The sequence below is a fragment of the Schistocerca americana genome, chromosome 1 (genome assembly GCF_021461395.2).
Source record: "Schistocerca americana isolate TAMUIC-IGC-003095 chromosome 1, iqSchAmer2.1, whole genome shotgun sequence".
NCBI classification, from domain to species: Eukaryota; Metazoa; Arthropoda; class Insecta; order Orthoptera; family Acrididae; genus Schistocerca; species Schistocerca americana.
In genome coordinates, this window is record NC_060119.1 from 587,453,533 (window position 1) to 587,477,736 (window position 24,204).

General features: G+C 38.7%; 1 protein-coding gene across 3 annotated transcripts in view; it reads left to right on the top strand.

Moving 5' to 3' along the window:
• The window catches only part of LOC124606699 (protein-L-isoaspartate O-methyltransferase domain-containing protein 1-like), a 50,425-nt gene extending 27,225 nt beyond the window's left edge, over positions 1–23,200 (top strand). For all 3 annotated transcript variants that reach the window (XM_047138728.1, XM_047138737.1, XM_047138744.1), the window contains 2 exons: positions 14,733–14,886; positions 20,669–23,200. In XM_047138728.1, the coding sequence (XP_046994684.1) occupies positions 14,733–14,886; positions 20,669–21,207 (693 nt within the window). In that variant the 3' untranslated portion in view covers positions 21,208–23,200. The remainder of the gene's footprint in view (positions 1–14,732; positions 14,887–20,668) is intronic.
• The last annotated feature ends 1,004 nt before the right edge of the window (positions 23,201–24,204 follow it).

Consider the following 24,204-nt stretch of genomic DNA (forward strand, 5'->3'; position numbering starts at 1 on the left):
AGATTCGCTTGCAGGCTCTCTCCTATGAGTCATTCAGAGATGTAAAGGTATCACAATATTGCTGGTGTATTTTTATCTGACCAGGTAAGCTTTCATTAAGTTTAAAATTGTGAGGCACAGAATGCTCAAAATGAAAATCATTGTAATAGTATAAGTGAAAACTCATCTAACTTTTGAGTAGTTTGTTGAAAGCAGATGGATGTTACTATAAAACAGAGAAATCCACCTCAAAGAAAAATAGCATTGAATTAGGAGAAAGACCACATAAACTCACTTTCAAATCATGTCACCTTACCATGTACTTTATACTCGTGTAAGTGGCCCTTTCATCAAATGTTACCTACGTAGGTGCTACGTACTCCAACTTCATTGCCGGCAAAACATAAATTACCAAGGGATTATGGCTCACTATATATATATATTGTCTTAAGCATTGCTAAGTTGTCAGTCAGATTGAATGACAGCTAATAAACTCTATACACTGGCCTCACCCAATCTCATGTTCCTTAGTGTGCTGCAGGTAACAGTAGGTATGCTGGTACGCTCTATTTTGCTGCTTGGTTCTCATAGATTCTCCCTCACTGCACTAGCACTTCCGAACATCAGAAATGGGTGTCCCAAGCACATGCTTGACTCTCGCCATCTGTGTAGTGTTAATTTATGGGAGTCCTTTAACTTTTGTTTGTGTTCCTTTCTTTAGACTTCCCTCCTTCCTCGCCTTTTCTGTTTCCATTCTCAATTATCATTTACTTGTGTTCCTCTGCAAAGTTAAACTCCTTTCCTTTTATAATTTTATTTATCTTTCTCATGTTTGCCACTTCTTCTTTTTCTGAATTTAATTTCCATTTCTGCTTTATTGTTCCTTTAGGCTTAATGCTCGTCTTTGACTTTCTGGCTATCAGTCTATTACTTGTTCTGGAATATGAATGTTACCTATTAACGTCTGAATCTTTTCTATATACTCTGTCTCACATGGTTCATAGTTTGAGCTACAACACCTATATGCTTATCTGCTTATCTTTTCCATTTGGCACTTAGCATATTTCTCATAACGATGGGATTCTAAAAATTCTGAAGTTAGGTATCACTCACGTTTCAAATGTGTATATGTCAGCTTCAATCCAATTGCTCCTCTAAAGACAGCTGGGGAGTAGACACTCCTCTTCTGTCACAAATATGAGTTTGTTTGTTTATTTATATGTCACAGCCAACTTTATTGAATCTTATAAGTGCTGCACTACTGTCATGTACATCATCAAATCTGTTATGTATTTATACAAGATATTTGGAATAAATATTGTGTATGTAATACAGATTGACAGACATTCTGGATGAAATGAAATGTATGTGAATTTAAACTAATATAAATGTGTGTAAACAGTTACATTACACATGCATACTTCATAAACAGAAAGTAATACAGAATGTATTTTTATGGATTTTGTATGCTTTTCAGTTATTTTCAGTAGTAGAAATATTTATTTAAAAAAATGTTCTATGTCTATGGTAGAATGTGAAAATAAAGCTTTAGTGTTTGGTGCTAAGTGATAAATATCGGCATTTATTGTAATTAGTAGTTTTGTAATGAGTAGTTTTCAATGGCTTACATAGAATTCTGCTTGAGACTAAGACATTTGGTAAGATACCTTGCTACCTAAATATTCTTGCTCTCTCCTTTAATACTGTCATTCATAATTAATTTACTGTGTCAGACCTGGAACTTCTGTTTCCCATACTTTTATTTGGAGAATGAGAACCAAACCAGATGAATTGATAAATTATGGTAGTTTAAATAATACTTTCAAGTAATCTGTATTATTTGAATCTCTGCATCCATAATTTGTAAAGTTTACTGACTGTGGACAAATTTTATACAAATGTGTCAGGCACAAGAGAGAGAATGTATGGATGATACATTATGTCGTGAGTTTTTTGTTTAGAAAGAACATTTGAATGTTGTTTCTTTGTGAGAATGTCATGTTATGCTTCATGTAAGGAGGAGAAAAGCCTACCAACATGTGTTCTGATTCAACAGCAGGGAGATCATTGCCTATTGGGCTTGCATTGTTTCACAGTATTGCTACCCACAATGTTTGGGATCCACTAAATTTCATGCAGATATGGAATGGATGGGTTCATTAGGACCATACTCAGCACTATGCAAAAGCTTGATGATCCTGCAAGACCAATGCCCAAGAGAACAGAATTATTGTTTGCTCAGCCATACAATGTTGCACATCAAGCACCTTCAGTAAGGAAGTGGGCTTGGTTGCAGCAAAAAAAGTATCCAAATGGACAGTGCAACAACACCTGGAGTACCACAGGCAAATGTAGTTTCGATTTTCCTTGTTATGGCAGCAGAGAGAAGCCCATGGACACTGATGTGCCCATCAACAGCAGTGGATAGAGAAGTGGCTCTCTCTCGTATCCTCAGGCAAATCTCAGTTTTGTTTACGGACATATCTTTGTGTGGCAGCTTTAAGGATAATGAACATTGCCATATCATATTTTTATTTATCATATGGCCATGATGATATGGGATGATCACCTCTGGTAATTTTTGACAGCAGTCGTTATGTGTGGTTGCAGTGTCCCACCTTTGAGGCCTCTGTGACATTATCTTTTAGCAAGATAGTGCCATGGTGAGCACATTGTCCAGATGTCTGATCTGTTGATAACATCTGGTCACTTCCAAACAGTGTGGGATAATGTACCTGTACGTACCAGGCAAACTCAATTCACCTCTCTGCCTACCTGGATTAGAGCTGTTCCACCAGGGGTGGCAACTATGTGTACTAAATTTTGCCCTCTGAATGCTGCAGATCATCTACGAATTTGTTTATTCTTCATACTATACTGATATGCAAAATATGTAAAATTTCATTACTTGTATCCATTCTGGTGTTGATATTTTGATGTCCAACAATGGACAAGAGCAACAGTTTGAGGAATGTAAAGAGGCTGAAACAAAAACCATACATTGTTATGTGTTGGGACAAAGATCCACACAAATGTTATCTTAGTTTGTACAGACCATTGAATCAAGGTATAAAATCTGTACAAAAACTGTGATCTTCAGATGAACAACTCTAATTTATTGCAAATCATATCCAAAAGGGGGTGAAAGGTTGAATAAGGAGAACTGCTGTACGTAGCGTAAGTGATTTCACTTCTCTTCCCTCACAATGGAAGGAGCGAAGAGAAATATTGGCTGGTTTTTTCTTATTTATTTATTTTTATGAGAGATGATGGGAAGGACTCTTTAAAAATGCTGTGATAGTTATATTGAACAACACAGATCTGGCAGACACTGGCTACATAACACACTGTCAGAGAGTTAAAATGATCGTACAAGGCTGCAAATGAATTATTTCTTTGTCGAATCACACTGCTGTTAGACAGGAGTCATCTGAAAGGTATCGTGATTCAAGCTTGCACGTATCAGTAAAATCATAAGAGGTAGATTGCAAGGCAGCTTTGCTTCCAAATTACAGGCAAATATTCTAAGAGTACAATACAGTGTGTATCAAAAAAGTGTCATCTGACTTGGCACTTCTATATTTCTGAAACTAATGAACATATACAATGAATTTTGTTTTTTGGTGGATGTGAAACTCCAAAAGTTTTTCATGTTGTTGTTGTTGTTGTTGTTGTCTTCAGTCCTGAGACTGGTTTGATGCAGCTCTCCATGCTACTCTATCCTGTGCAAGCTTTTTCATCTCCCAGTACCTACTGCAACCTACATCCTCCTGAATCTGCTTAGTGTATTCATCTCTTGGTCTCCCTCTAAGATTTTTACCCTCCACACTGCCCTCCAATACTAAATTGGTGATCCCTTGATGCCTCAAAACATGTCCTACCAACGGATCCCTTCTTCTGGTCAAGTTGTGCCACAAACTTCTCTTCTCCCCAATCCTATTCAATACTTCCTCATTAGTTATGTGATCTAGCCATCTAATCTTCAGCATTCTTCTGTAGCACCACATTTCGAAAGCTTCTATTCTCTTCTTGTCCAAACTATTTATCGTCCATGTTTCACTTCCATACATGGCTACACTCCATACGAATACTTTCAGAAATGACTTCCTGACACTTAAATCAATACTGGATGTTAACAAATTTCTCTTCTTCAGAAACTCTTTCCTTGCCATTGCCAGCCTACATTTTATATCCTCTCTACTTCGACCATCATCAGTTATTTTGCTCCCCAAATAGCAAAACTCCTTTACTACTTTAAGCGCCTCATTTCCTAATGTAATTCCCTCAGCATCACCCGACTTAATTAGACTACATTCCATTATCCTTGTTTTGCTTTTGTTGATGTTCATCTTATATCCTCGTTTCAAGACACTGTCCATTCCATTCAACTGCTCTTCCAAGTCCTTTGCTGTCTCTGACAGAATTACAATGTCATCGGTGAACCTCAAAGTTTGTATTTCTTCTCCATGAATTTTAATACCTACTCCGAATTTTTCTTTTGTTTCCTTTACTGCTTGCTCAATATACAGATTGAACAACATCGGGGAGAGGCTACAACCCTGTCTTACTGCCTTCCCAACCACTGCTTCCCTTTCATGTCCCTCGACTCTTGTAACTGCCATCTGGTTTCTGTACAAATTGTAAATAGCCTTTCGCTCCCTGTATTTTACCCCTGCCACCTTTAGAATTTGAGAGTATTCCAGTCGACATTGTCAAAAGCTTTCTCTAAGTCTACAAATGCTAGAAATGTAGGTTTGCCTTTCCTTAATCTTTCTTCTAAGATAAGTCGTAAGGTCAGTATTGCCTCACGTGTTCCAGTATTTCTACGGAATCCAAACTGATCTTCCCTGAGGTTGGCTTCTATTAGTTTTTCCATTCGTCTGTAAAGAATTCGCGTTAGTATTTTGCAGCTGTGACTTATTAAACTGATAGTTCTATCATTTTCACATCTGTCAACACCTGCTTTCTTTGGGATTGGAATTATTATATTCTTCTTGAAGTCTGAGGGTATTTCGCCTGTTTCATACATCTTGCTCACCAGATGGTAGAGTTTTGTCAGGACTGGCTCTCCCACGGCCGTCAGTAGTTCCAATGGAATATTATCTACTCCGGGGGCCTTGTTTCGACTCAGGTCTTTCAGTGCTCTGTCAAACTCTTCACGCAGTATCATATCTCCCATTTCATCTTCATCTACATCCTCTTCCATTTCCATAATATTGTCCTCAAGTACATCGCCCTTGTATAGACCCTCTATATACTCCTTCCACCTTTCTGCTTTCCCTTCTTTGCTTAGAACTGGGTTTCCATCTGAGCTCTTGATATTCATACAAGTCGTTCTCTTATCTCCAAAGGTCTCTTTTAATTTTCCTGTAGGCAGTATCTATCTTACCCCTAGTGAGATAGGCCTCTACATCCTTACATTTGTCCTCTAGCCATCCCTGCTTAGCCATTTTGCACTTCCTGTCGATCTCATTTTTGAGACGTTTGTATTCCTTTTTTCCTGCTTCATTTACTGCATTTTTATATTTTCTCCTTTCATCAATTAAATTCAATATTTCTTCTGTTACCCAAGGATTTCTACTAGCCCTCGTCTTTTTACCTACTAGATCCTCTGCTGCCTTCGCTACTTCATCCCTCAAAGCTACCCATTCTTCTTCTACTGTATTTATTTCTCCCATTCTTGTCAATTGCTCCCTTATGCTCTCCCTGAATCTCTGTACAACCTCTGGTTCTTTTAGTTTATCCACGTCCCATCTCCTTAAATTCCCACCTTTTTGCAGTTTCTTCAGTTTAAATCTACAGGTCATAACCAATTGATTGTGGTCATAGTCCACATCTGCCCCTGGAAATGTCTTACAATTTAAAACCTGGTTCCTAAATCTCTGTCTCACCATTATATAATCTATCTGATACCTTTTAGTATCTCCAGGGTTCTTCCATGTATACAACCTTCTCTCATGATTCTTAAACCAAGTGTTAGTTATGATTATGTTGTGCTCTGTGCAAAATTCTACCAGGTGGATTCCTCTTTCATTTCTTAGCCCCAATCCATATTCACCTACTATGTTTCCTTCTCTCCCTTTTCCTACACTCGAATTCCAGTCACCCATGACTATTAAATTTTCGTCTCCCTTCACAATCTGAATAATTTCTTTTATTTCATCATCCATTTCTTCAATTTCTTCGTCATCTGCAGAGCTAGTTGGCATATAAACTTGTACTACTGTAGTAGGTGTGGGCTTCGTATCTATCTTGGCCACAATAATGCGTTCACTATGCTGTTTGTAGTAGCTTACCCGCATTCCTATTTTCCTATTCATTATTAAACCTACTCCTGCATTACCCCTATTTGATTTTGTGTTTATAACCCTGTAGTCACCTGACCAGAAGTCTTGTTCCTCCTGCCACCGAATTTCACTAATTCCCACTATATCTAATTTTAAGCTATCCATTTCCCTTTTTAAATTTTCTAACCTACCTGCCCGATTAAGGGATCTGACATTCCACGCTCCGATCCGTAGAACGCCAGTTTTCTTTCTCCTGATAACGACATCCTCTTGAGTAGTCCCCGCCCGGAGATCCGAATGGGGGACTATTTTACCTCCGGAATATTTTACCCAAGAGGACGCTATCATCTTGTAATCATACAGTAAAGCTGCATGCCCTCGGGGAAAAATTACGGCTGTAGTTTCCCCTTGCTTTCAGCCATTCGCAGTACCAGCACAGCAAGGCCGTTTTGGTTATTGTTACAAGGCCAGATCAGTGAATCATCCAGACCGTTGCCCTTGCAACTACTGAAAAGGCTGTTGCCCCTCTTCAGGAACTACACGTTTGTCTGGCCTCTCAACAGATACCCCTCCGTTGTGGTTGCACCTACGGTATGGCTATCTGTATTGCTGAGGCTCGTAAGCCTCCCCACCAACAGCAAGGTCGATGGTTCATTGGGGGGGGGGGGGGTTACAGCTTCCACAGATGTGTTATGTGATGTCTCAGTTCATTCAATACTGTTGGTAATGGAGGCACATAAACAGAGCCTTTTATAAACCCCCAGAAGAAATAATTACATATAGTCAGGTCCGGTGATCTCGGAGGCCAGTAATGTACGGCTGAATCATTTGATCCAGGGCAACCGATCCATCTCTCAGTAATTCTTTGATTTAAAAATTCCCGCACTTCCAGATGCCAGTGTGGCGGTGCAACCATCCCGTCGGTAAATGAAGTCATTTGATTCATGCTCCAACTGTGGGGAAAGAAAGTTCTTAAGCATATCGAGATATGTGCTTCCTGTAACAATGTTCTTGGAAAAGAAAAATGGGCCGTACACATTTTCCTGTGAAGCTGCACAAAACAGATTAAATTTTGGAGAGTCCCTCTAATGTTGAACAGCTTCATGTGGTTGTCCCGTGCCCTTTTCTTGCACTGACATTTCAGCTTTCTATTTAAATGGAATGTTGTTTCTATTCAAATGGAATGTTGCCTAATCACTAAACACAAAGCGTGGAAGAAAACTGTCATCCCCCATCTTGCCAAGAAGAAAATTACGTAACACCAAATGTTGTTGTTTTCGTGAAGGGCTTGCAGTATAGCTGAATTTTGTATGTAAACATCGACACAACACGTACCAGATGGATATCAGGGACATGTTGAGCTGCACAGTGAATGTATTTCTGCTGTCTCCATGTGAAACTATGGCAGATGCGTTCAGCATCTGTGTCAATCAGTGATGGCCCAGCAATTTGCCTTGACACAAACAACATGTTTCTTAAAATTGTTCATGCCATCGTCTAATGCTGTGTGCTGTAGGAGGAGCCAGACCATACCTAGTATGAAAGCCATGCTGAACAGTTTACTGATCCACACTGTGCAAAACGTAGAACACAAAAGACTTCCTGTTGTCCCGACGCCATTTTTAGTAGAACTGAAGTGGTCGCACACTGCTGCTACTTAGCGGGAACCATGTAAAACTCGAGCGTTTGCTCTTTCCAACAGTGTGTTGTTCATGCACATATCTCAAATAAAATAATAGTTATGATTTTTTTTTAATCGGTGATTCTTTTTGATACATCCTTTGTATAGGAATTTTTAGATTTAAAAAATATGTCATAAATGTTTTGCATTCAATATTATAAGAGGAGTAGGAGGAGGAGAAGGAGAAGCTGTTGACATAATATGAAGTGATAGTCATTTACAAAGAAGAGACCTGGCTTCAAAGAAGCACAGTGAAGGAAAAATGCAAGCAAATCACAATTTAAGCGTTTTGCCAGTAAATTCCAATCTATTAGCTGCGTTGAACACTCCAAAGGACCTATTGATCCACCTGAGCAAATGACAGTGTATAATTTGACCACATACTAAATCAAGACAGCAGTTACAGCATTTGTTACATGTGGGATGACTTACAGACGTAAAATATGGCCAGTGGCAATTGATGAAATGTGTGGATCAGTAAAAGATCTCTAACTTTGTGTCTATGTGTATTCTGCTGTGCAAGAACCATCCAAATTTGTAGTCTACTTATCATACATTATTTGAAGTAGCACAGAAATGGAGTTCAACTCCATCCATTGCAGGAGAAAGAGGAAAAGTATGTGCTAGTGTACCATCCTGAAATATGGACACAAATCGCCTGAGGTTTCATGAAGAATATTCATTCTTTCATTATCACCATTGTTCTGTGTGGCAGTTTTCACAACTTTAAATGTGACAAGAAAGATGTCCACAAAATTCAGTGCACTGTGTTTGTTCAATCCACTGTAGTCTCGACCTTTGATACATGTTTGCTCCCACCTTCATATTACAACTCCAAAATTTAAAGATTTTTTGAGAGTTGTGAGAAACAGATGCTTCCGAGGGAATTCCATGAACGTTATGCGATTTGTTGAGTGATGAAACTGTGAGTAATGCATTGCCTAAACGAAACTGTAAATAGTACTCTTATGCAAATTAAAGGGTTGCGCAAATTTGTTGGTGAGAGTTTGATTGTTGACTAAATCATTTGTTTGTTGTAACCCTTAATTTTTCACACTGTAAAAGTTATTTTTGAAGCAATAAAATTGAAATTAGCAGCTAGTATGTGTTATTAATTTTTAGTGCCTATGTGAAAATCCAATAACTCTTCTTCATGCTATAATAAAGAATCTTTGAAACCCCTCAAAGTGAGCAAATAGCTTTATGAATCTCATAAGTTAGTATTTGTAGTTTCCTAACAATAAGTCAGCTGTAAAACAATTCCTTCAACTCCCATTGTTGATATCTATTGTGCTGTGAACAATTGCCATATGTGTTTCAAAACTAGTGAAATGCACATCCATTTTTTGACATAATACTGTTGTGTGGACCAAAATTAATACTAAATCTTGTTACATTTTGTCATTAGCAATGATTGGGTTTTTATTTCCCATTGTTATCACAGTGAATAGATGATGAGGGGATAGGATGCACCTACCAAATGCACAAAATAACTTGGCACCTTTTGGGGATGCTGGAAATGTAAGCCTCCCAATCACCTCTTAGTACATTTGATACTATGGGGAGGGGAGAGGTGTGGGGGAAACAAGTCTTTACCCTCTCCTCACAGGGCATGCAGCACACAACAATTATATATAGCTATAGCTTACTGCATTTGTATTACTAAATGGCTATCCCAGAACTCGTGGCACTGTACCCAGACCCATTTGCAGTTGCCTATTTAATGGCTTCTAGAGGCAACAAAAATTTTGTTTCCAATATTTCGTGCAGTTATTGACCAAATTTAAGAATTTGGTACGATCTTATGTTAAAAGTTTAACACAATAAGACAAGTATTGCGGTTATAAACTGTCTCTTTGTCTTGAGATAAAAAACTGGTAGCATGCAAATACCTTGACTATATTCATCCAGTATTTGAGAATGAGAAGACTTAGTGACTTCCAGTGAACTTCATATGTAATTTCAAAACTTTTTCTCATTGACACCACCACAAAATGATGAAAGGAAAAAGTTTATTGCTTACTACATCCGCCATTCATTCAATAAAACTGCAGCATCAACATGACATTTTAATTTATTATATCTCCATGTAAACATTGCATACCACTGTGAGGTGTATGGCAGTGTGTATGTCCCATTGTACCAGTTATTAGGATTTTTTCCTATCCCAGTCACGTATGGAGCAGGAGAAGAATGACTGCTTTAATGCCTCCATGCGTGCTGTAAGTAATTCTGATCTTGTCATCACAATCCCTATGGGAATGATATGTAGGGAATTGTAGTATATTTCAAGAGTCATCTTTCAAAGCTGGTTCCCGAAACCTTGTAAGTAGTCTTTCTCAGAATATTTAAGTCTGTTTCAAGACTGAGCCAGTTCAGTTTTTTCAGCATCTCTGACACACTCCCAGGGGTCATACAAACCTGTGACCATTTCTGCTGCACTTCTCTGTATGCATTCAATATCCCCTGTATGTCCTAGCTGATGTGGGTCCCACAACCTTGAGCAGTATTGAAGGAGTGGCACATAAGTGATTTGTAAGCAGTCTCATTTGTAGACCGCTTACACTTCACCATTATTCTGCCAAGAAATTGAAGTCCACCACCTGCTTTGTCTATGACAGAGCCTATGTGATCGTTCTATTTCATATCGGTACAAAGTGTTACACCCAGGTATTTGTATTAGTTGACAGATTTCAGCTGTGCCTCACTGGTACTACCATAATAGGATACTACATTCTACTTTTTTAAAAAAAAATCTGGCTGAATGTTCATGCAGCTTGTTTCAGACAGATCTTCATTATAGATAACTGCATCATCTGCAAAAAGTCGGAGGTTACTATTAATATTGTCCGCAAGTTCGTCAATATACAACATGAACAGCAAGAATCTCAACATACTTCTCTGGGGCAAACTCAAGTTTACCTCTACACATGTCAGTGATTCTCTATCCAAGATAACTTGCTGTGTCCTCCCTACCAGAAAACCTTCAACCCAGCCACAAGTTTTGCTTGATACCCCATACAGTTGTAGTTTTGATAATAATGATAGATGTGGTACTGAGTCAAATGCTTTTTGGAAATTGAGAAATACTGCATCTACTTGACTGGCTTGATCCAAAGCTTTCAATATGCTATGTGTGAAAAGTCAGAGCTGAGTTTTCGGAATCCATGCTTTAAGGCTTGGAGAAGGTCATAGGACAAGGTCATTCTATTCGAGATACCTCATTATGTTCGAGCTCAGAATATGTTCTAAGATTCTACAACAAATCAATGTCATGGATGCTGGGCTGTAGTTTTGGGAATCACTTCTGTTCTCCTTCTTGTAGATAAGTGTGACCTGTACTTTCTTTCAATTACTGGGCATGGTTTTTTGTTTAGGGATCAGCGATAGATTATAGTAAAAGAGGGTCCAACTCTGCTGCAAATTCATTATAAAATCTGACAGGGATTCCATCAGACCCTGGAGTTTTCTGCAGTTTTAATGATTTCAGCTGTTTCTCAATGCCACTCATTCTAATACTTATTTCAGTCATCATTTCAGTAGAATGAGGATTAAATTAGGACAGTTTTCTGGGTTTTCCTTTGTAAAAGAACATTTGAAAATGAAGTTAAGTGTTTATGCTTTTGCTTAGCCAATGTCAATTTCAGTTCCTATTTCATCCGTGAGTGTGACTGGACACTATCTTTGGTGGTGCCACTAACAACCTTTACATATAACCAGTACTTCATTATATTTTTTGAAAGATTGTTTGACAGTATTTTGCTAAGATAGTCATTGAAGGCTTTTCTCTCATGATAGCAAAACACTTTTCAGTCAGTACCTGTGGTTTGTTTTGTACCTATTATGCAGTAATCTTGGTTTCTTGAGAAGTTTCTTTACAGTGACTGTATACCATGGTGCCCCCCCCCCCCCCCCCCCCAAAAAAAAAAAAAAAAAAAAAAAAAAATCATGAACTGTTCTGCTGGATACTTTTTTTTTTCTAACTTGAGGCATAATTCCCATACATGCCTCGGTTCTGTTCTAAAAGTTTGTTTCCTCATTGAGATATGACACCACTGCTTTTTTTCTCTAATTTACGTATAATTATTTTGGCATTTTTAGTGGCCCTTTGTACTTTGATAATCATTGTTGCTAAACTGCCTCATGGTCATTGATACCTATTTCAATGTGGACATCCTCTAAGAGGTCAGGTCTGTTTGTTGCCATTAGATCTGATATAATTCCGTAACGAGTGGGATTCTGAACTATCTGTTCTAAGTAGTTTTCAGAGAGAGCAATTAGTAATGTTTCACAGAATGTCTTGTTGCACACATCTCTAACAAATCTGCAGTTTTTGCAAGTGAGTGGTGGGTGATTGAAGTCTCCACTAGTGATCACTGTATGATTGGAAAACTTGCATACCAACAAACTGAGGTGTTTTCTAAAGTTTTCAGTTATATCAGGAGTTGAGTTTTATGATCCATAGAAGGATCCAACTACAATTTTATCCCCGCCCCTCATACTGAGTCTTGCCCAAACAGTCTCACAAGTAGCTTCAACTTCTATCTTGATGAAGATGAGTTTCTTGTTTACTAGGACAAATATACCACTTTCATTTCTCATTAGCCTATACTTTCAATAAATGCTTAAATTTTCCCTAAAATTGTCACTGCTATCAACTTCAGAATTTAACCAGATTTATGTACCTACCTAGTTGCATGTGGGCTCCACTACTTTTTAGCAGCATTTCAAACTCTCAAACTGTGGCACTTTGTGTGAATGCTTTGGTGGTTAACTACTGGGATTTTAATACTCTTGCCTCAGGGGGGTACTCCTTTGTGTCTTTGGCACAAATCTAGGAAGTCACAGCATAGCTTGTCACAGAATCTTCGATGTTTCTGGTTCAGTCCTTCCACTTGACTCATAACAAGGTGGTCACGGTCAGTCCTGGGGACAATGCTATAAATTGTGAGCTTTACTTCTTTACTACTAACTCTATTATTCACAACACAGTTTGCAGGCAGTATTCATATATACCACTGAATGTACCTGCAGAATTATATCATTGTATGGCACATAACTCAGGAGACATGAAGTCATAAACATTTAGATGGGTGAAAAATTAGCATTCATTTGAAATGACCTGCAGTAAAACTCAATCACTCATGACATCTACATTTATTACTTGTTTACTACTAACTCTGTTGGTGACGTACTGTGCAGACAGTATCTACAGGGTGACAATTATTGAGCTATACAGAAAAAATGTAAATTACTTACAAACTACAGTGTGCACACAATTTATTCAACATGTTAATGTCACTACAGATATTCGGATTTAGGTTATGACATGTTCGATGCGCCTTCCATCATTGGCAATGATGGGGTGCAAACAAATAGCGAAATTCTGCATGACCCACTGTATTGTTGGAACATCGATGCTGTTGATAACTTCCTGAATGGCTGTTTTCAGCTCAGCAATGGTTTTGGGGTTATTGATGTACACCTTGTCTTTAATATAAACCCACAACAGTCCGCAGCTCGTGGTCGCGCGGTAGCGTTCTCGCTTCCCACGCCCGGGTTCCCGGGTTCGATTCCCGGCGGGGTCAGGGATTTTCTCTGCCTCGTGATGACTGGGTATTGTGTGATGTCCTTAGGTTAAGTTAGGTTTAAGTAGTTCTAAGTTCTAGGGGACTGATAACCATAGATGTTAAGTCCCATAGTGCTCAGAGCCATTTGAACCAAACCCACAACAATGAGTTGCACGTGTTCAGATCCAGAGAGTATGGTGGCCAATCAAGGCCCATGCCAGAGGCCTCTGGGTACCTCAGAGCCAGAATGTGATCCCCAGAGTGCTCCTCCAGGACATCAAACTCTTGCCTGATTCAATGGGGTTGAGCACAGTCTTGCATGAACCACATCTCGTTGAAATCAGGGTCACTTTGATAAGAGGGATGAAATCGTCTACCAAAACCTTCATGTACCGTTTGTTAGTCACTGTGCCATCACGGAATCTTGCACTGAGTATTTCATGACTTCCCACTGCACACCACATAGTCACCTGTTGAGGGTGAAGAGGCTAATCAATCATGAAATGCAGATTCTCAGTCCCCCAAATGTGCCAATTCGGATTATTGACGAACCCATCCAAATGAAAAATGACTGACAAAAGCAAGGCACGTGTGCGTGCACATACTAGTTCCTATCATGGCCCGCAATCAACAGTGCAGTTTGAATGTCTTAAAGCAAACTATTTAGAGGTTATGATGATTTTTATTTAATGTAGTTCAATAATTGACACCCTCTACATGTATCAGAGAATTTACGTGCAAAATTATATCATTGTACTATTCTTAATTGAGGAGATATGACATCATAAACATTAAGCTAAACTAACTTTTGTTTGACATTTCACACAAATTACCCAGTTTATATTCATCCAGTGCTTCATAATGAGAACACTTAGTGACTTGTAACGAATTTTAAACATAATTTCAAACGTTTTTTAAGCTTTTTCTCACTTACATGCTTAAAGCAAATATAATGCAGAAATCATTTGTAATCAGTCATTTGAAGTTGTTTTATACATGGGGGTTTGAATCCTTAAGGAACTGGATATTTGCTGGTTGTTTCCTAAGTTTAGAATGGGCAGTAGTAATTCGTACCAACCTGAAGTCGTCCAACTTACACCTATTCCTCTGCTCTCCTCTTTATTATAATCAAAATTGTATTTTCTTTCTCAGTGTTGCCTGTATTGTAGTTATAAGGAAAATGTTGGCCAAACAATTTTTTTGTGATGTTTGCAGGTCGGAGGCATACTAGTAATGCCATTGAATGAGCAGCTTCTCCAGATTTCTCGCACTTCAGACACAACTTGGGATGTGAAATCAGTACTTCCTGTGTCATTTGCATCACTTTTGGTACCTGATCAAAAAGGGTTCAACCACCAAGTAACTCTACGTAAGTAGAATTTTGTAGAGGGAGGCATATTCTTGCAGTAATTGGGCAATATAGCTATGTAATTGTTTAAGCATTTCTGATGCTGTTTCCTTTATGATTAGAAAATGGTGTGTCTGTGTATACCTCTAGTTTATTTTATATTCCTTTCTGTAAAAGATGTGAAGGTGTAGTGTAATGTCCCTGCAATCTTCTTTGATAATTTCTTCAATAAGTACACTGCTGGTTTCTTTTTCCCTGCAGCCATGCGTCCCCACTCCCTACTCATCATTAAGGGAACTCTTGAACCCATAAGGTTCCATCATTCTTCCACTTAATGGTATCCTGCGTATCAGTTTTACTCTGAGGATGAATGTATTGTCATTAGCTACATAATGTATAATAGATCCTATGATCACTTTGTTTCTGTGAAGCTGTGTCTATGACTACTTGTTATCATTCATATGGATTACATTTTTAAAAATTAACAACATTTTTCTTACTGGATGACAGTGCAGAAAATTACTAAAACTCTATGAATTAATATTTAAGTACAGTACTGCTGTCCTCAGACTGAAAGTTTATCTTGTGCTTTACTAGACTCATTTTTATTGGAGATAGTATGTGCTTGTTTTTCTCTAACCTTTATCTAGCTCTTTCCCAGCTATTTGTGTCTCTTAATGCCTCATGCCTTTGTCTCTGCACATACGAGGTGCAACAATAAAGTAGTGAGACTGATTTTCTTTGCAAGATGTGGTAACCCTTCAGGCTTGCGTAGGCACAATATCTTTGACCTGGGTCTGTAAGCTGCTTCTAGTCCAAGCTGCACATTGATGCAACTGCTCAGTTGTGAGTTGTGCTGTAATAAGTTGACATGTGTTTGTGTATCTCGTCACGGAAATGGAACCGCATAGTATTGCACAACGGTATGCAGTTTCTTTTTATGTTAAATTGGGTGAAAACGCAACAACAACTTACGGTAAGTTTCAGAAGGCTTTTGGAGAGGAGGTTATGTCAAGAGCTAAAGTTTTTCGTTGGCATAAAATGTTTAGTGAAGGCAGAACGAATGTTGAAGATGAAGACTGCAGTGGACGACTATCAACATCACGGACGGATGTCAACTTGGCCAGGGTGCTTGAACTCATATGATCTGATCGACGATTATCCATGAAAATGATTGCAGAACTACTGAACATCAATCAAGAAACGGTTCGTCTCATAATAACTGCAGATCTTGCTATGAAAAAGATTTGTACAAAAATGGACCCCAAAAATCTCACACCACAACAGCTAGAAACACAGAAAAATGTGGCAGCCAATCTGTTAGAGTAAACAGAAATCAATCCAGAATTGTTGAGCCGTCTTATCACTGGTGATGAAAGTTCGTTTTTTCAGTACGATTCAGAGACAAAACGCCAACGTTCGCAATGGTGCTCAAAAAGCTCGCATGTCGAAGTCAAAAGTGACATGCATGCTTGTGTACTTCTTTGATACCAAGGGAATTATTCGTAAAGAGTGGGTGCCTCCTGGACAAACAGTTAACCAATATTACTACAAAGAAATTTTAGAAAGACTTCGTAAAAAAGTTCTTCATGTCCATACCAACATTGCTGATAATTGGATTCTGCTTCACAATAATGCGCCGTCCCATACTGCTCTGTCAGTACAACAATTTTTAACCTCAAAACAAATTTCAGTACTACCACAGCCACCTTATGCACCAGATATCGCTCCGTGCAACTTTTTTCTATTTCCAAGAGTCAAAACGGCAGTCAAGGGACACTGTTTTCAAACACAAGATGTCCAAAAAGCAGTGGCGAGGGTCTTGGAGAATATTTCAGAAGATAAGTTCCAAAAATGTTATCATCAATGGCAGAAGTGCTGGGAAAAGTGTGTGCAATCAGAAGGGAACTACTTTGAAGGAGACAACACTAAACTTGACTAAAATGGTAAGAAACATTTTTTTTTTCGCATCAGTCTCATTAATTTGTCGCACCTCGTATGTGTGTGTTTTAGGAGGTGGGAAGTGGGCTTAGGATGAATATTGTCTGGAATCCAAGCCTCTCTATTGCTGCAAGTCATCTCTGTTCTCAGAGTAGTGTTCCTCTTTAGTGAATGATGTATCCTCTAATCTCTCCTGTCAAAGATTCCCACCCATTTACCATCTGGATTCTTACTCATCACTTTTGATGCCACTTCTCTGTACATCTATATCCACCATGTCCGTGACCTTATTGCTGTCAAACGTCACCTCTCCCAACCTTCTTTGATTCCCAACACACTCAGTCATTCTTTAGACATTCAGTTAATTACATCCTTACACATAATGACTTCTCCTTTGAGGAGAAGACCTATAAACAAATCCTCAGCAAGTCCAATGAGCACCCACACAGCACCCTCCTATGCTAATCTATTTATGGGTCTTCTGGAGGATATCTTCCTAGGTTTTCAAAATGCCAAAATCCTTGTTCAGTTCAGGTTTGTTGATGATGTCTTCATGATCTCGATTCTGGGTTGTAATACCCATCCTGGTTCTTCCACCGCTTCTCTCAAATTTTCTGCACATTGTCATGTTCATCCCAATGTACCACCTTTCTGTCTGTTGATGAGCATCTCTCTAATGGCTTCTTCATACTTATGCCTATATCAAGCCCACCAACAATCAATAGCACATGCATTTTGACAGCAGCTATCTCTTCCACACTAGAAAATCACTCTCATACAGTCTGGCCACCCTTAGACAGTGCATCTTCAGTGAAAATAATTCCATTCCTCAGTATACTGTAGATCTCATCAATGCCATCATACAGACACTATCCCAAAAACAAAGTTCACAAATGGATTTGCAGTGCCACAGCCTCGCACACCCTACCATCCCCAAGAACTGACTGCAAAGCAGAACACACTCATCACTTTATATCATCCCAGACAACAACTGACCCAAATCCTCACCAGGACTTCGACTATCTGTTATCATACCTGGAAATGAAGAACATCTTACCCACATCTTTATCACCCCTCCTCGCAAGGTATTCCACCACCCACCCAACCCACACAATATCTTGGTCCATGCCTATGTCTCATCCTCTCCCAAACTCGTGGCACTTCGTTAAAACGTCTGTGGAAGATCCAGGTACAAGACTTTTAACTGATTCACCACCAAACACATCCTACTTTGGTGCCATCACAGGCTTATCCTATTCCATGAGAGCCACCTGTGGAAACAGCCATTTCATATAACAGCCCTGCTGCAATTACTGCACAGCATTTCACCTGGCCATGACTCCCCAACCAACTGTCCACCTAAATGAATGGCCACTGCCAAAATATGGCAAAGAGCAGAGTTGACTGCCAGTGGCAGACGACACTGCTGAGCACAACATGCACGATTTTGATGGCTTCTTTACAATCTGTGCTATCTGGATTATTCCCCAAGTGCACAGCTTCAGAGAAACAAAGTGATCATAGGATCTATTATACATTCTGCAGTTGTATGGCATACATTTGTCCTGAGAATAGATGGGTGTTATCCTTGCAACATAGCCTTTGTTCCCGTAATCCTTCTGGCATCTACCTTTGCTAACCCCTTGCACCCTTACCCTTTTTCATCATTGTCTCTGCTTCCTCTGCTCTGTCATTATCTCCAAATATACTCCCACTCATCATCATTATCATTATACGCTGCACAAACTCGCCATTTCAGAAGCACATGTCACATTCCCATCCCATGCATCTGCTGCCCCCCCCCCCCTCTCTCTCTCTCTCTCTCTCTCTCTCTCTCTCTCTCTCTCTCTCTCTCCTGCATTCCTATCTTGTACACTTGCTGCCTCCGTCCAAGCCATCAGTAACCCTTCGACAACCCTCCCTCCCACTCTCCTTAGTTATTTTCATTGTGACAGAAATTTCCATAGCATATTTGCATATTTATTCTCATATTAGGTTTCCAAAGGATTATATTTCAAGTTGTCAGTAGTGGCAATATAATGGCTTAGGTTAGCTTTCATAGAATCCCTGTAGCCATGTCACTAATTTGCCCATAGAATTTGTTGTCCCATTTAGTAAGTTCATGTGAGACAATGTTTATCTAGATCTACCATATCCATTGTGTAAATACTTTCCAACTCTGACATCACCTCATTAAGAGGAACCACTGTCTGCAAGACATGGTAGTGTACACCATTTCTTGCAGACAGTGGATGGGGAAGCAGGTGGGGCATAGAGGAGGGGTATAATTTTCTGTTTTTGTTTCCTGTGCGAGATGTGGTCAAACTCCATAGAATCATCTCTGTTGTTCATTACTTCGCACACTGTCTCTTCCTACATCTTCCCATTTTCCTGTATTCATTAAGTTATTTTGTTTTGTTGAATTTGTCTTTGTATTCCATATAGACTGTAGTTTCAATAGTTAAGGTTTTCTTTTAACTGGTACTTGTATTACTATCCATGTTTAACACCCCTTGTAGCCGTCTCATCAAATATTGTTCATGTCTAGTACTAATTTTATTTTATTTTATTAGTTTTGTTTATTAATATAAACTATTATGTAGATGTGTTACTTCTCTTCCAATGTTGTTTGCAAACATTGTGATAATACTCAGTAAATGTCTGAAGATGGCCTTGTAAGCCAAAAACAGGTTAACACAATAAAAGTAATATTGTTGAACAAAAGCAAACTGGTGCTTTTCATTTATTATAATGTTGTTCTACCAATAACCGACGGAAGATTCTGTTAACATAATTGTGTCAACATATTTATATCTTCTTACAAGGCGGTAGGGATTAATTTACGAACTTGATGAGCTCTTTGTGTTAGCAATCAGATGAATGTGGTAGAGCTTTCATGAAGTGTCCAATACAAATTATTATGGTGCAAATTAGTTTTTGTACATGATTAATTAGCTGTATTTTCTGTAGTTCATATTTTTGGCTACTCCAAGCTAATCCAACTCTGTTATAACTGCAACATTCAGAACAAAGACCAGATTTTAAGTCATACATTGTCTGTGGTTGGATCTGATTTAGTGAAGTTTGGTAAGAAAGAAATGAATTGAGAGTTGTATTAACGAAGTCTGTGAGCTATAAAATAGTCTTGGATTATTTTAGCAGAGGTATTGATATTACAAGCCCTACCCCCCCTCTCTCTCTCTCTCTCTCTCTCTCTCTCTCCCCCCCCCCCCCCCCCCCCACACACACACACACACACACACACACACACACACATATATATATCCAAAATCTCATCAGGTAATGAATTGTGTGCCAGTCTAGCTATAATTTGACAATTGGAAAGTCTTGGACAGGTTGACACAAGAACAAAATTTTAATAATTTTCATAATTTCAGCCATAACTGTAGAATATTTCAACATTTATGAAGAACACGAGAGCTTTATGTAGTTTTTAAGTACATTTGAAATTGGCCGAAAATGTGATCCATTATTTTGATTCCTTCTTGCTTACTGTGAACCGTTTACTTGTTCTTACATTTTGTAATATGCATAACCAGATGCCACCTGTTGCCTTTGGTTTTACCTTGCACTAGGACGAAGCCATGTAAATTTGTCTTTCGTAGGGAAGCACATTGTAAGATAGTAAAGCTTATGTGTGCTTCTGATGGAGACTACTGTTGTAGTATTCATAAATATATGAAATATCTCCCCAAAGCTTATATTTCTGTTCAGAATTAGTCAGCTCTCATATGCAGAAATATACTTATGAGTTCTAAAATATTTCTGTTTATCATTAGATATAGCAAGACATTTTAAAATCTAATTAGTGGCATACTTACAGTTGTGTTGTTTTGCACAGCTGATACAGCGCCACCAAGCTTGCAGGAAGCATGCCGAGTAGTATTACGACGGGAGCTACGCCGACTGGTGGAAGCAGAATTACCACCTCCACCACCACCAGCTCCACGCCGTCCTCGATCAAGAGCCTCTGGTTTACGCAGGCATACATTTGGGCAGTTAATGCTTCCATTGCTTGATGGATCAGTAGAGGAACTGCGACCTGTGGCAGGTGTTGTGCGTCTGCCTGCTCCACCATCTGGTTTCAGGAGTGGGGGACGAGGTGGAAAACGCCGCAAATCTGACTCGGGCCTCGGAGATGAGGAGGATGCTGACATTGAAATTTCAGGTGATTCACCTTCAGGGGAAGAAATGGCATCTGGTTCTGACCTGTCTGATGCAGATGGAGATGACTCACCACCGCCCCCACGTCGCCGTACTCCAGCTACAGTACGAACTCCACCTGGTGCAGCTTATGCTGCAGGTATGCGTGCCAAGATCCTTCAGTTGCCACTCCCTCCTACTCTAAAGAGTTTTCTGAACCTGAACAGGGACTTCTAATAGAGTGAGAGTCCTCTTTTACATTGGTGAATTTCTTTTATTATGTGGAGATTGTTGTTTACATGCCCTTCTACACTGAAATAAGATCGATTTATAAATTATTTTGGTTTCCTTTGCTTTTCATTAATTTCTGAGGCTTTCAGTTGTTTTGTGTATAAATTAAAGGTATATGCCAAAATAAACATAGTGGCCAATAACATGGTGCCTGAAATTTTACTTTCTGTGAGATTGAAACAAAATACCAGTAAAATTTTCATTATTATGATTACACGAGGAGTATGTCATAGCCTTGATCTCATCGACAGATTTTATATAGTATACCTGGGTAGGAAGCAGTGACTCTCGTTACATATCCTGCCAAGCACTGTATGAATTTGCTCCAACAGATGCTTACAGCTTACTCTAATAACACACGAGTGGAATTCCAGTCCTCTAATCAGATTCTGCCATGGAATTTGACTGTATCATACTAGCTGTTATTTTATAGATGGAAAATTAAGATATTCTAGAGTTCTCAATACTCTGGTGTTTGTTTAATGTGTTTTTCCCCATTTCTTGTGAAGTTACCTTCAGTAGTAGCCATTTCTAAATGAGATAGTACAGTGGTCATTAATATGCAGCTTATTTATAGCTAAGCCTATAGTTATCAATTCATTTGATAAGTTTGTTTCTTCTAGCTTCCAGTTTCATGTGGTCCTATTTACACTTGACTGGCCAGCTAAACTTTCATTTCTATGTGATAAACTTCCCGGAAAAACATAGGGCTGCTGAAAAGTGTCCATATTTATTTTATCTATAGGTTCTTCAGAAATTGTTACTTGTTGTTGTAAATCTCTGTATAGATGTAGAAAAAGAGTTACAGAAAAATATTCTGAGAAAGGGAGGAATAAAAGTGGAATTACATGTTTAACTGACAATACTGGAAATACGAGATACAGATCAGAAGAATTAACTTTAACACACATTCAGAGAGTGACAAGGGGGGCTTTGAAAAGGAACAAGGACAATGTCATGACAGTTATAATAGTAGTAAAATATCTTTTGCGCAGTCATTGTATTACATGTTGTGTGTGTGATTTTAGTACTTGGATCACTTTTCTCTGGCTGCCTTCATATTCTGGTCATTCTCAATCATTTTGTATTATTTTACATGGGAACTGCTGGTTTGTAAATGTTGCACATTATTACTTTCAGGCTTACAAGTGTTGTACACGATTTACTTGTGGTGTAACTTAAAAATAAATTTGGTGTATTCCTGATTATTACTTGCTTGTTGATGTAAATACTTCACGTTTTGTCCTTTCTATTGTACTGCTTTCTTATTGGAACAAATCAATTACTTTTTTAGATTGTGATGTAAGCCACTACCAGCTGCATTAATTGAAAACTGTTGGTATTGTATAAGTCCCATAAATCACTTGATTAAATTTCCCTGTATAAAACCAAAATACTCTGTTGTTCTTGGTAGTTCTGAAATATAGGAGGTACATAATGTGTAATAAAGTATCTTGCAAAAACATTGTGTGTGTTCCAGTGTAACATATTTTCATGAAATAACTATTTTTAGTTCTGTTACAGGCTTGCTCCGATTTTGCCATATATGTACAAACCTATATGCCAGACAGATATATAAACTTGGTCCAGAGTTACTGATTTCTCACACAGAAAAACCAATTTTGTTATAAAAGATGTTTCTGTACTCCCTATTAATAAAATTTTAATTATGTTGTACTTAATTGCTTATTATGATTCAATGGATTAACCTCCACCCATTGAAGAGTGCTAGGTTTTGAAAGTTCCTAAGTTGTAAAAATTCCTTATATGTATGTCTAACATGTCATCAACCTTGTTAAAAATCTAAATGATAAATTGTGGTCTATGAAATACGAATTGTGTATTTTAGTGTAAAATATCAGTTTTGTTTGGATATATTTTATATTTTGCTTATGAACTTGTATTTGTAGCAATGTTAATAAATATTTTAGACATCAAATGTGTGTTTCACTGTAATTACATGAAGAATATGGCACACATTTGTCAGAAATGGGTTGCATGACATATGCCAGCATCCCCCCCCCCCCCCTGTGCCATAACGTATACATACATAATGGAAAAAAATTGCAACACCAAGAAGCAGTTGTGCAACATAAGCAAAAATTGATTGAGGCATTTCTACATCTGGAAGATAATTTCTATTCAAGTTTTGTGCCAGTCTCATATGAGGTTGCAAATCAGATTTGCTTTAAATACACACTGTAATGTTCATGAGCGTTAGTTATCTTCGAGATTGGACGTGGTGGCTTGATGTCAGTCAAGAATGCCTTTAAATGTAACAAAAACCCCATTGTCCACACATTACTGAGTTTGAACGAGGTCATGTAATAGGACTAGCAGAAGCTGTTCCTTCTGTGATATTGCAGAAAGACTCGACTGGAATGTAGCCACTGTACATAACTGCTGGCCGTAATGGTCAAGAGAATGTTCGGTCGCAAGAAGACCAGGCTCTGGACAGCCAATGGCACTACTGAGAAGGAAGACCATAGTGTTTGGCATATGGCTCTGGTGTATCATACTGCATCTGCAGCAGAAATCTGAGCAGCAGTTGGTACCACAGTGACACAACAAACTGTAACAAATCAGTTCCTTCAAGGACAGCTCCAAGCCAGATGCACTGTAGCACATATTCCCCTGACCCCAAATTATTGCCATTCCGACTTAAATGGTGTGAAGCTGAGGAGGGCAGGGTGGAGATCTGCTATGTTTTTTGATGAAAGCTGGTTGTGCCTCGGTGCCAGTGAAAAAGAGAGAGAGAGAGAGAGAGAGTGTGTGTGTGTGTGTGTGTGTGTGTGTGTGTGTGTGTGTGTGTGTGTGTTTTTAGGAGAAGGCCAGTCGAGAGCCTGCAACCAACCTGTCTGCATGCTACACCCGCAGTTATGGTGTAGGGTGCGATTTCGTGTGACAGCAAAAGCACTCTTGTGGTAATCCCAGGCACCCTGA